Here is a 10,144-nt window from a genome sequence, read left to right as displayed (position 1 = left end):
GGGGCGGGAGGATCACTGGAGCCCAGGAGTCCCAAGGCCAGCCTGAGCAAAACAGCGAGACTCCAGTCTTTTTTTTTTTTAAAGAAACAAAAAGGAAGGGGACACACATGTGTTGGGGATAGAAAAGAGAAAACCACCTCCACCCAAGCATTCACCCACGTCACCCACACCTCCCTGCAGAGCACCCAGAGCTGGGGTGAAAGAAATGAGGTCCAAATGAGACAGCACAGGAGCTGCCTCCAGGGCTTAAACAGACCAGCATTCTATGCAGAGGGACCGCAAGTGCAAGGACGTGAAAGCACAGAGCGCAGGGGTTGAATGACTTCAAGCCTGTGAAGCTGCAGCTGCAGCTGCAGGTGTATGGGAAAGGCAGGGCAGGGGGCTGTGCGGAGGCTGGGAGGAGCCAGTACCCAAGGGCTGGTCAACCAAACTGGGGGTTGAGTTTCCATCCAGCAATGCAGGCCATGGCAGGCTGCAAGGGTGACGCTGTCAGATCCCCTTGGTGAGAATAATTTTTATAACAACGTGGCTGGAGGACTGGTCAGGAGAGAGACTGGTATGGAGGCTGTTGCAATGGCTCCAAGAAGAGAAGAGGCTGTGTGGTGAGTTTAGCCGCTGGATGAAAGGCCGGAAGGATGAGGTCAGCAGCGCACTGACACCGCCACCCAAAGCTTCGGCTGCTGCCGCCCTCATGGAAATCTCCTGGGGGAAGGGAGAGGGTCCTTCCTCGGTGAACCCTGGGGCTGCTCTACGCGAGTTCCTGAGAAGCGGGCAGGTCGCTAGCTCCTCTTCCTTTTCAGCCCTCAGTGCCCATTTTGCCGACAAAAAGCCCCAAGGTGACAGTACAAGAGACTTCTTTAGTGAAGGCAAAAGAAGGGACACTCCCCTCCTTTCCTGCCTACTCTCGCCCTCACTTCTTGAAATCTTTGGTCTCCCTTCACCCACTCTGTCACTCTCACAAGACAACCATTTCCAAGGACTATGTCCAAGCCCTTTTCCTTATCCCCAAACCCGCACTTTTCAGCTGCCCCCAGTTGCCTGGCCAGGCTGCCTCGACGGCCCTATTCACGGGCCCCAGCCTCCTCACTGGGCTGGAAGGCGACAACCGCGAAAAGGAGGGTGACTCTTCTCGGCGGGGGCTTCGGGTGACATCACATCCTCCAAATGCGAAATCAGGCTCCGGGCCGGCCGAAGGGCGCAATTTCCCCCGCTCAGCGCCCCACCGGCTCCCGCGCGCCTCCCCTCGCGCCCGAGCTTCGAGCCTAGCAGCGTCCTGGGGGGCGCGTCATGTCCTTACCCGTGACCGCCTTGCTCCTGCCGCTGGCCTTGATGCTCCGTGAGTTTGAGACCCCCGGGAAGGCAGGGGATGGGGAGGGCGGGGGACGGGGGGCGCGGGATTCGGGGCTCAGCCTCGCTGCTTGCCGCCTGCAGACGCCGCCAGGCCGAGCCAGTTCCGGGTGTCGCCGCTGGATCGGACCTGGAACCTGGGCGAGACAGTGGAGCTGAAGTGCCAGGTGCTGCTGTCCAACCCGACGTCGGGCTGCTCGTGGCTCTTCCAGCCGCGCGGCGCCGCCGCCAGTCCCACCTTCCTCCTATACCTCTCCCAAAACAAGCCCAAGGCGGCCGAGGGGCTGGACACCCAGCGGTTCTCGGGCAAGAGGCTGGGGGACACCTTCGTCCTCACCCTGAGCGACTTCCGCCGGGAGAACGAGGGCTACTATTTCTGCTCGGCCCTGAGCAACTCCATCATGTACTTCAGCCACTTCGTGCCGGTCTTCCTGCCAGGTCCGGGCGCCGGGTGCGGCACCTCTCCGCGTGGGGCTTGGGGTTCACCTCAACCTGTTTTCCACACGTGGGCCCTACTTTCAAGCCTGTTAGCGCACCTGGAAGCGACTTAGATACTGTTCCCATTTCACAGACACAGCAAACTGAGGCTAACGTGCGGCTGAATAGGGACTGGTAATGGCTTTTTACGTCCGGCCGATCTGGGCTCCAGTTAGGATTCTTGTGTGGTTCTGGGCAAATGACTTAAATTCACTGCGCCTCCGTTTGCTCGTGGGTAAAATGCGGACAGCAATCAACCCGCTCTCCAGGGTTGCTGGTTCAGCCCGGGAGAGAGGCCAGGTGCAGGGGAGCCGGCTCCTGCGCTCGGGCTGAGCCGAGGCCCGAGCACAGGGGTCCGCGCGCATCCTGGGGTCCCCATCCTGTCTCCTCTGCCATCCCTTCTCCCAGGAAAACCGGGGGGAGGCGTCCCCATGGGGAAAGGTGCGCGAGGCCGGGGCTGGGGCGGGGGCGCGTCCATAACCCCAGTCTGGCCCCCAACCACGCTCTGTTGCTCCTGCAGCGAAGCCCACCACGACGCCAGCGCCGCGACCACCCACACCGGCGGCCACCACCGCGTCGCAGCCCCTGTCCCTGCGCCCAGAGGCGTGCCGGCCAGCGGCGGGGGGCGCAGGTGAGGCGTACGGGGGCCCGGGGCGGGGGCGGCACGGACCGCGGGGAGAGCCCATGCCAGGGACAGCCCTCATACTGTAGGTAGAGTCAAGGGCTGTCCAAGTGGTGGGAGACCGAGATCCGAGGCGGAGAGACGTGCCCGGGACGGTGGGGCGGTTGGGAGGTCCCCGGCCCGCTCCTAAATGTCTGCGTCTTTGGTGTCGTCAGTGCACACGAGGGGGCTGGACTTCGCCTGTGATATCTACATCTGGGCGCCCTTGGCCGGGACCTGTGGGGTCCTTCTCCTGTCACTGGTTATCACCCTTTACTGCAACCACAGTAAGTCCCGAGGAATCGCGGCGGGGAGGAGTCGGCCCCGCTCCTGCGCTTGGCTCTGCTAGCTCCAGGCAGACCTTGCGGGGAGGGGTGGGGGGGCTTGGGGTTGAGTTTTCTGGGACTCCCGAGCTGCCCCGCAGGTACAGGCACTTCTTTCCTGGAGATAGAATGCGAGAAAGCCCTTCCCGCCCCTCGCGCTCTCGGAGAGGTTTTGGGAGACAAAGCCCAGTTCCCAGAGCCGCTGCAGCGTGTGTGTTCCGTCGACGAAGCCCGCAGCGCGCGCACATGTCTGGACACACGACAAGCGCCCGCCGGGAGGGGGCTGCTGTGGCCCTGGGTCAAGTGCCCAGGAGGGTTAGTCAAAACTACGATCAGTTTGAGGTTCGTCCTTGGCCCTCTTCCGGCGAACCGCCCACCCTGCTTTGGGTCCCACGCAAGGGAGGTGCCTGATCAGGTCTGCAGGCTCACCGCTTTCGCCCGCGTCTGTGGTTGCAATTTTTTTTTTTTTAAATTGATGCTTGAGACGAAGGATGGATAAGAAGCCCTTACCCGGCTCTCAAGAGTTATAATCCTCAAGGAAATAGGGGAAAGGAAGGAGAATTCGTAGAGGCAATTCCCTATTTGCCTCATCCAATTTCAGCCCATGATCGTTCTGAAATGATTTTTTGTAAAACCAAAAAACAGCAGCAACAACAACAACAACAACAAAATACACTGTCTTTGGGGACTATTGATGGATGAGGCACTCACTTTTTCCCTTCTTTTTCCTTATCCAGGGAACCGAAGACGTGTTTGCAAATGTCCCCGGTGAGTCTCTTTTGAACTCTCAGCCTGCTCACCTTGGCCAGCCCTGGGGTGGGGTCCTGGTTTCCCCAGAAGCAAATAGTGGGAACTTTTCCCAGAGAGAGGTCATGGCGGTGGAGTCCTGGAGCAGGGAGTCAGCTAGCTCCTGAGCAAAGGGAGACCAAGGCTGGCATCTGGCCTGTGTCTTTGAGAAAAAGGAGGCCCGGGTTAGGCTGCTGCCGACAGCAGTGTGACTCCAGTAAATCTCCATCTTATTTGGCCTGGCACTTCAAAAAAAAAAAAAAAAAAAAAAAAAACCTGAGGGATTCCCCCAATTCATCCTAGCTCCTCATAGGACTGAACTCCTCTTTATTCTGATTATTCCATTCTGGGTTTTGTTGTTTTCGGAAGAAAACAATTTTTTTTCCTACTTGGCTGGTCTAGTTTTTTGAGGGAGAGCCAATCTTTTATCAGCTGAACCAAAAAAATAATGGCTTTGGTTCCTAACTTCTGTGTGTCATGTAGGACCTTGGTTTGCTGCCAAGGACTGGAGTAGAAAAAAGGAGAATGAGATGCAGGGACAGTTGGCTATCTGGCAGCTCAAGTGACTGCCCCATCCAGTTTCAGCCCATGATCACACACGCGTGCACACACACACACACACACACATTGTCTGTTAAAAACCTCTCTTCACCCGTTGGCTGAGGCATCCCCGTGGTAGCATCTAACAAGTGCCTGTTCTAGTCAGGCACTGTGGTAGGGGTAATACTCCCCATCTCTTTTAATCCTCACAGCAACCTTGTCCCGTTTCACGGCTCAGGCATTAGTAAAGTGGCAAAGGCACAATTAAACTCAGATTTTCAATAATAATAACCATTTGATGAAAGTCTACAATGCACGTTACTTGCTTTATAGATTTTTTTAATTTTAAGTTTTATGACAACTTTTAAAGTAGTCATGATTACCTGCATTTTACAGATAAGGAAACTGAGGCTTAGAACATTTAGTGATTTGTCCAAGGTCATACTGCCGGGGAGCTGCAACTTCCATCCAAAGCTCAGACACCTTCCCCATGGCTGCAGGCTGAAGTGTTAAGGATAACCGACTATGTACATTAGTTCTTTTCAGTAGATGAAATATTTTACATTTTATACCTGGAGTTAGCATTTTGTACTCCTTTACATTTTTCTGAGGAAATCCAAGTTCAGGACTTTACACATTGTTATTTTTAGCAATGGAAATGCACTGAATTTCCAATGCATATGTTACAGGTGATATACCAAGGGAATAAAGACTCTTTAAAAATGAGCCGGGTGTTGTGGTGCATGCCTATAATCCAAGCTACTCAGGAGGCTGAGCAGGAAAATCGCTTGAACGCAGGAGGCGGAGGTTGCAGTGAGCTGAGATTGTACCACTGCACTCCAGCCTGGGTAACAGAGCAAGATTCCATCTCAAAAAAAAAAAGAAAAAGAAAAGTTTTTAGGATTTTTTTTTTTTTTTTTTTTTGAGACGGAGTCTTGCTCTGTCGCCCAGGCTGGAGTGCAGTGGGACGATCTCGGCTCACTGCAACCTCTGCCTCCCGGGTTCACGCCATTCTCCTGCCTCAGCCTCCTGAGTAGCTGGGACTACAGGCGCCCGACACCATACCCGGCTAATTTTTTGTATTTTTAGTAGAGACGGGGTTTCACCGTGTTAGCCAGAATGGTCTTGATCTCCTGACCAGGTGATCTGCCCACCTCGGCCTCTCAAAGTGCTGGGATTACAGGCGTGAGACACTGCGCCTGGCCAGTTTTTAGCATTTTTATTATTCAGGGTGCACTTTGAAACTTTTGCAGAAGAACCATCCCTTTTCTCAAAACTCTCATTTTGAGATGAATAACTGAGAATAAATTTCTGCGTTAAAATACAAAGCTATACAGATTAAACACATCTGGGAAATTCCAGCACCTGAGTTAATATACTCAGTGATGATGGTGGGCCGCTCAGCTTGAGCAGAGAGGTTTTAGAGGGCTGAGAGTGCAGACACGACACTCGTGATGAATTAGCATGTTTACGAGGTGCCAGCCTGGTGCTGAATTAACCATGTTTTTAGCGTAACATCATTTGGCTGATGGTGGTGATTTGCTCACATCCTCCTCTCTCCCTGTGATCCTCCGGGGCTGAGAATCAGGTCAGCTAACGACTTTGGCTATCAGTCTCACTCTCACACCTCTGTGGAGACCTTGACAAGGGCTCCAGGAAGCTAGACTAACTCCGTTTAGATCCTGGCTCAGCCACCTCCTAGATGTGTGACCTTGGGCAAGTTTAACTTCTCAATCTCAGTGCCCACCCTTAAGGCTGCTGTGAGGATTACATGAGATGGTGCAAGTAACGCATTTAGCAGGGGTGCTGTGCTGAGGTCATTCACCCAGTCCCATGCTGGTGCCCCAGGAACAGGTTCTCAGACCTTTCAAAGGCTGGGGGATTGGGAGGCCGGACATGGCTGGATGGATGCTGCACTGATGGGGTTCTTGCTACAATGATGGTCGCTTTCCTCTCTTTCAGGCCTGTGGTCAAATCGGGAGACAAGCCCAGCCTTTCGGAGAGATACGTCTAACCCTGTGCGACAGCCACTACATTACTTCAAACTGAGATCCTTCCTTTTGAGGGAGCAAGTCCTTCCCTTTCATTTTTTCCAGTCTTCCTCCCTATGTATTCATTCTCATGATTATTATTTTAGTGGGGGTGGGGTGGGAAAGATTACTTTTTCTTTATGTGTTTGACGGGAAACAAAACTAGGTAAAATCTACAGTACACCACAAGGGTCACAATACTGTTGTGTGCACACCGGGTTAGGGTGTGGAAAGGGGCAGGCCAGAGCTACCCCGCAGAGTTCTCAGAATCATGCTGACAGAGCTAGAGGCACCCATGCCGTCTCAACCTCTTCCCCACCCATTTTACAAAGGGGGAGGCTAAAGCTCGGAGACAGCTTGATCGAAGGCACACAGCAAGTCAGGGTTGGAGCAGTAGCTGGAGGGACCTTGTCTCCCAGCCCAGGGCTCTTTGCTCCACACCATTCAGGTCTTTCTTTCCGAGGCCCCTGTCTCAGGGTGAGGAGCTTGAGTCTCCAACTGCAAGGGAACAAGTACTTCTTGATACCTGGGATACTGTGTCCAGAGCCTCGAGGAGGTAATGAATTAAAGAAGAGAACTGCCTTTGGCAGAGTTCTATAATGTAGCTAAACAATATCAGACTTTTTTTTATAATCAAGCCTAAAATAGTATAGACCTAAAATAAAATGAAGGGGTGAGCTTAACCCTGGAAAATGAATCCCTCTGTCTCTAAAGAAAATCTCCGTGAAACCACTACGTGGAGGCGGAATTGCTCTCCCAGACTTTGCATTGCAGAGGGGCCCGTGAAAGAGGACAGGCCACTCCTTCACAAATAGAATTTGAGCATCAGTGAGGTTAAACTAAGGCCTTCTTGAATCTCTGAATTTGAGATACAAACATGCTCCTGGGATCACTGATGACTTTTTATACTTTGTAAAGACAATTTTTGGAGAGCCCCTCACGCAGCCCTGGCCTCTGCTCAACTAGCAGATACAGGGATGAGGCAGACCTGACTCTCTTAAGGAGGCTGAGAGCCCAAATTGCTGTCCCAAACACGCACTTCCTTGCTTACGGTATGCTACAAGCAATGCCTGCCCATTGGAGAGAAAAAACTTAGGTAGATAAGGAAATAAGAACCACTCATAATTCTTCACCTTAGGAATAATCTCCTGTTAATATGGTGTACATTCTTCCTGATTATTTTCTACACATACATGTAAAATATGTCTTTCTTTTTACCATGGGATTGTACTATGCTGTTATAAGTGGCTTTAATGAATAAACATTTGTAGCATCCTCTTTAATGGGTAAACAGCATCCGATTTTGGTTGTGCCATCATTTATTTAACTATTACCTGGTATTTAGTTGTTTCCAACCTTTTCCTACTATAACACTATTAAAATGTTGCATATATCTTTGTTTCTTTAGGATAAAAACCTAAAAGCAAAATTATTGAATCAGTCCCCACCTTCACCTGAGCCTGCCATTTTCACATAAGTCAAAACAGATTAGCTTCATCCTGCATCACCCTTCTTCCTTTTGTTCTTTCTTGGTAACAGATGAGACGATGCTCCTTTCATGATAAATCACGAAGTCATCTTGTTGTTGAGGTAAAATATTCGTACTGAAAATTGCTTAAGTTGTAAATGTACAGCTCGATGACATCATAAAGCAAACACACCCATGTAATCAGCCCTCCAGAAGTCTGTCGTTAGTTTTAAAACCAAGATACTTTTAGAGAACAGAAAGCAAGAGTGGCTTTCCATTCCCTAAATGAAGTAGCCTATGTGTGAAAGCAGAAGAGAAAGCTGATAAATTACCCATGAGACAAATTCTCCATGTCGCTCCTCCCTGAGCCCAGCTGACCGGGCAGGAGGTGCCCAGCACACCCAGTCAGGGCAGGTGCCAGGTTTTGAGGCCTCCTGTGGAAGCAGGGCCTGGGCTCGGGGCTATCTCTGGATTCCCTGGGAAGGATGAGCATCTCACAACAGGTCGCTCCCCTTCTCATGGGAGAAACTTGTGAAGTTGACCCTGGAGCACCAATGAATGTCAAAGAATCTGTGCCAGGGCAAAAACAGGAAAAGGGCATTTCTGCCGAAAGCAGCATTTCCTCTTCAACCTTGAGCTCAAAGTTGGTGCTGGTGAGCGGTGGAGGGGCCACCCTTGGGAGGCTCCGGAGAGGGCCAAATACTTACTGATTTTTTTTATACCCTCAAAACAACCAGGATTTCACTTGCCACAAGTAAAATGGTAAACAATAATTTGGAAATTAAAAATATCAATATAGGAACACCCATTCATTAGAGTTGGCCCTCTGGACCAGGAAGAAAATAGAAAACAAATCTGCAAGCCATGCAGGCCTAAAGCATGCTCGTGGTGGGCTGTGAATTCAGGCTTAGCAATCACTGACAACCACAGACCTCCAACCTGTTCATTCTACACACGCAGAAGGAGCACCCAACAGTTCAGAACTGCCAGCCTTGGGTCCAACAATGTTTATTTGCCACTTGCTAGCCTGAGACATTGGTTCTACAAACCCTCTTACTATGTGGAAGATGCCCATAACAGGTTTTTTTGATCCCGAAAAACACAAAGGAGAGAAATGACTCCTCTATTATGCTATAAACTTGTTATCAGCTGCTGGAATCCAGCCTCAGTGTGGTTCATTTAACATTCATTCATTTAATAAAAACATATCCTATTTGTGGAAGAGAAAAGCCAGAGAGAAATTTGTCATTTTCCTTCTCCAGCTTTCAGTTGGTTTTAAGAGAGCCCATTCTACCTTTCAAAATTCCCCATGAATCTTTATCCAAGTGGGTTAGGAAGAAATCTCCCTTTTCTATCAGCCAGAAACTGCCCCCATTCCTGCCCTGGGTCTGTGTGCAAATACTTCTCTGCACGCAATTTTATAAATACCTGGGGGCAGCACCACTTAAGCTGCTCCTAAAAGCAGGGTTGAGCAGCATTTCTCCACCAAAGGGAACTAAAGGATGCCTCAGTAGCATAGTGGTTAAACGCAGAGGCTCTAAACCAGCCTCCTGACGCCAGGCACAGCAGCTCAGGTCTGTAATCCCAGCACTTTGGGAGGCCATGACAGGCAGACCGACTGAGCCCAAGAGTTCGAGACCAGCCTGGGAAACATGGTGAAACCCCATTTCTACAAAAAATACAAAAAAATTAGTCAGGTGTGGTGGCACACAGCTGTAGTCCCAGCTACTCAGGAGGTTCTCTTGGGCCCAGACGTTTGAGGCTTCAGTGAGCCAAGACGGTGCCACTGCACTTCATCCTGCGCGATGGAGCACGACCGTCTCAAACAAAAACAAAATAAACCAGCCTCCTGGCTCTGCTACTTGTTAACTACATGTTCTCTGGCAAGCGACTTAATGTCTTGATCCCTCAGTTTCCCCACTTATAAAATGGAACTAATAATAGTCCCTACCTCAAAGTACATGAGTTTATACATGTTTTCTCAGTTGCCTAGAACAGCTCATGGAACATGGTAAGCAAATAATAAATATATGCTGAAAAAATGAACTTGTACTGAATTTTCCAAACCAGTGTCGTATTGATTATACTCTGAATGTAGCTACTTGAGTCTGATTCTTCTCATTTCTATTCTTCCCCCAGAAGGGTAAACAGTAGCCCTTTCTGACCGGTATATATGTTATTACACATACCCCAGGATCTCGGCACCCAGTGCACGGCAGGCCAACATCTCAGGAAAGCTCCATCCCAGATAGACTCAGCCCCTGACAGCACTGTGTCATTTGAAATTCCCCTCAGCCTTGAATCCTGAGTGCCACCACCCCACTTCTGCTGTTGATGGCTATGGCCATTGATTCTACAAGGGAGCTCTGTCATCCTCTGGGCAGCTGAGGAAAGGCGGAGGAGGAAAAAAGTGTGCTATACCATCTTGCCATCTTGGCACCTACTGAAGGCCCCTCCATCCCTTCAGACACATCTCACTTCTGAGTGCCAGTTACTATTTCCCCCTTTTCTG

At 50.7% G+C, this 10,144-nt stretch overlaps 1 protein-coding gene across 2 annotated transcripts; it reads left to right on the top strand.

Annotated features, from left to right (window-relative positions):
• Nucleotides 1-416: 416 nt before the first annotated feature.
• On the top strand, nucleotides 417-7,460 carry CD8A (CD8 subunit alpha). 2 transcript variants are annotated; one of them, XM_055242813.2, is made up of 7 exons: nucleotides 417-836; nucleotides 1,025-1,336; nucleotides 1,432-1,785; nucleotides 2,345-2,455; nucleotides 2,662-2,772; nucleotides 3,546-3,576; nucleotides 6,097-7,460. In XM_055242813.2, the coding sequence occupies exons 2-7, from the start codon at nucleotides 1,288-1,290 to the stop codon at nucleotides 6,146-6,148; spliced, it is 708 nt and encodes a 235-aa protein (XP_055098788.1). In that variant the 5' UTR covers nucleotides 417-836; nucleotides 1,025-1,287; the 3' UTR covers nucleotides 6,149-7,460. The 2 variants fall into 2 exon arrangements, with proteins under 2 accessions (XP_055098788.1, XP_055098789.1); XM_055242814.2 differs by lacking the exons at nucleotides 417-836; nucleotides 2,662-2,772 and having other exon boundaries at nucleotides 1,194-1,336.
• Nucleotides 7,461-10,144: the final 2,684 nt, after the last annotated feature.

The sequence above is a fragment of the Symphalangus syndactylus genome, chromosome 14, assembly GCF_028878055.3.
Source record: "Symphalangus syndactylus isolate Jambi chromosome 14, NHGRI_mSymSyn1-v2.1_pri, whole genome shotgun sequence".
Classification (NCBI taxonomy): Eukaryota; Metazoa; Chordata; class Mammalia; order Primates; family Hylobatidae; genus Symphalangus; species Symphalangus syndactylus.
Note: the sequence above shows the minus strand (reverse complement) of the source record. Positions and strands in the feature narration are given on the sequence as shown.

Bases quoted from the DNA above. Each gene is read 5' to 3' on its own strand.
- CD8A (XM_055242813.2), top strand. From the start codon at position 1,288: ATGTCCTTACCCGTGACCGCCTTGCTCCTGCCGCTGGCCTTGATGCTC. The intron at 1,337-1,431 runs GTGAGTTTGAGA...TGCCGCCTGCAG, and splicing joins GCCGCTGGCCTTGATGCTCC to ACGCCGCCAGGCCGAGCCAG. The intron at 3,577-6,096 runs GTGAGTCTCTTT...CCTCTCTTTCAG, and splicing joins CGTGTTTGCAAATGTCCCCG to GCCTGTGGTCAAATCGGGAG.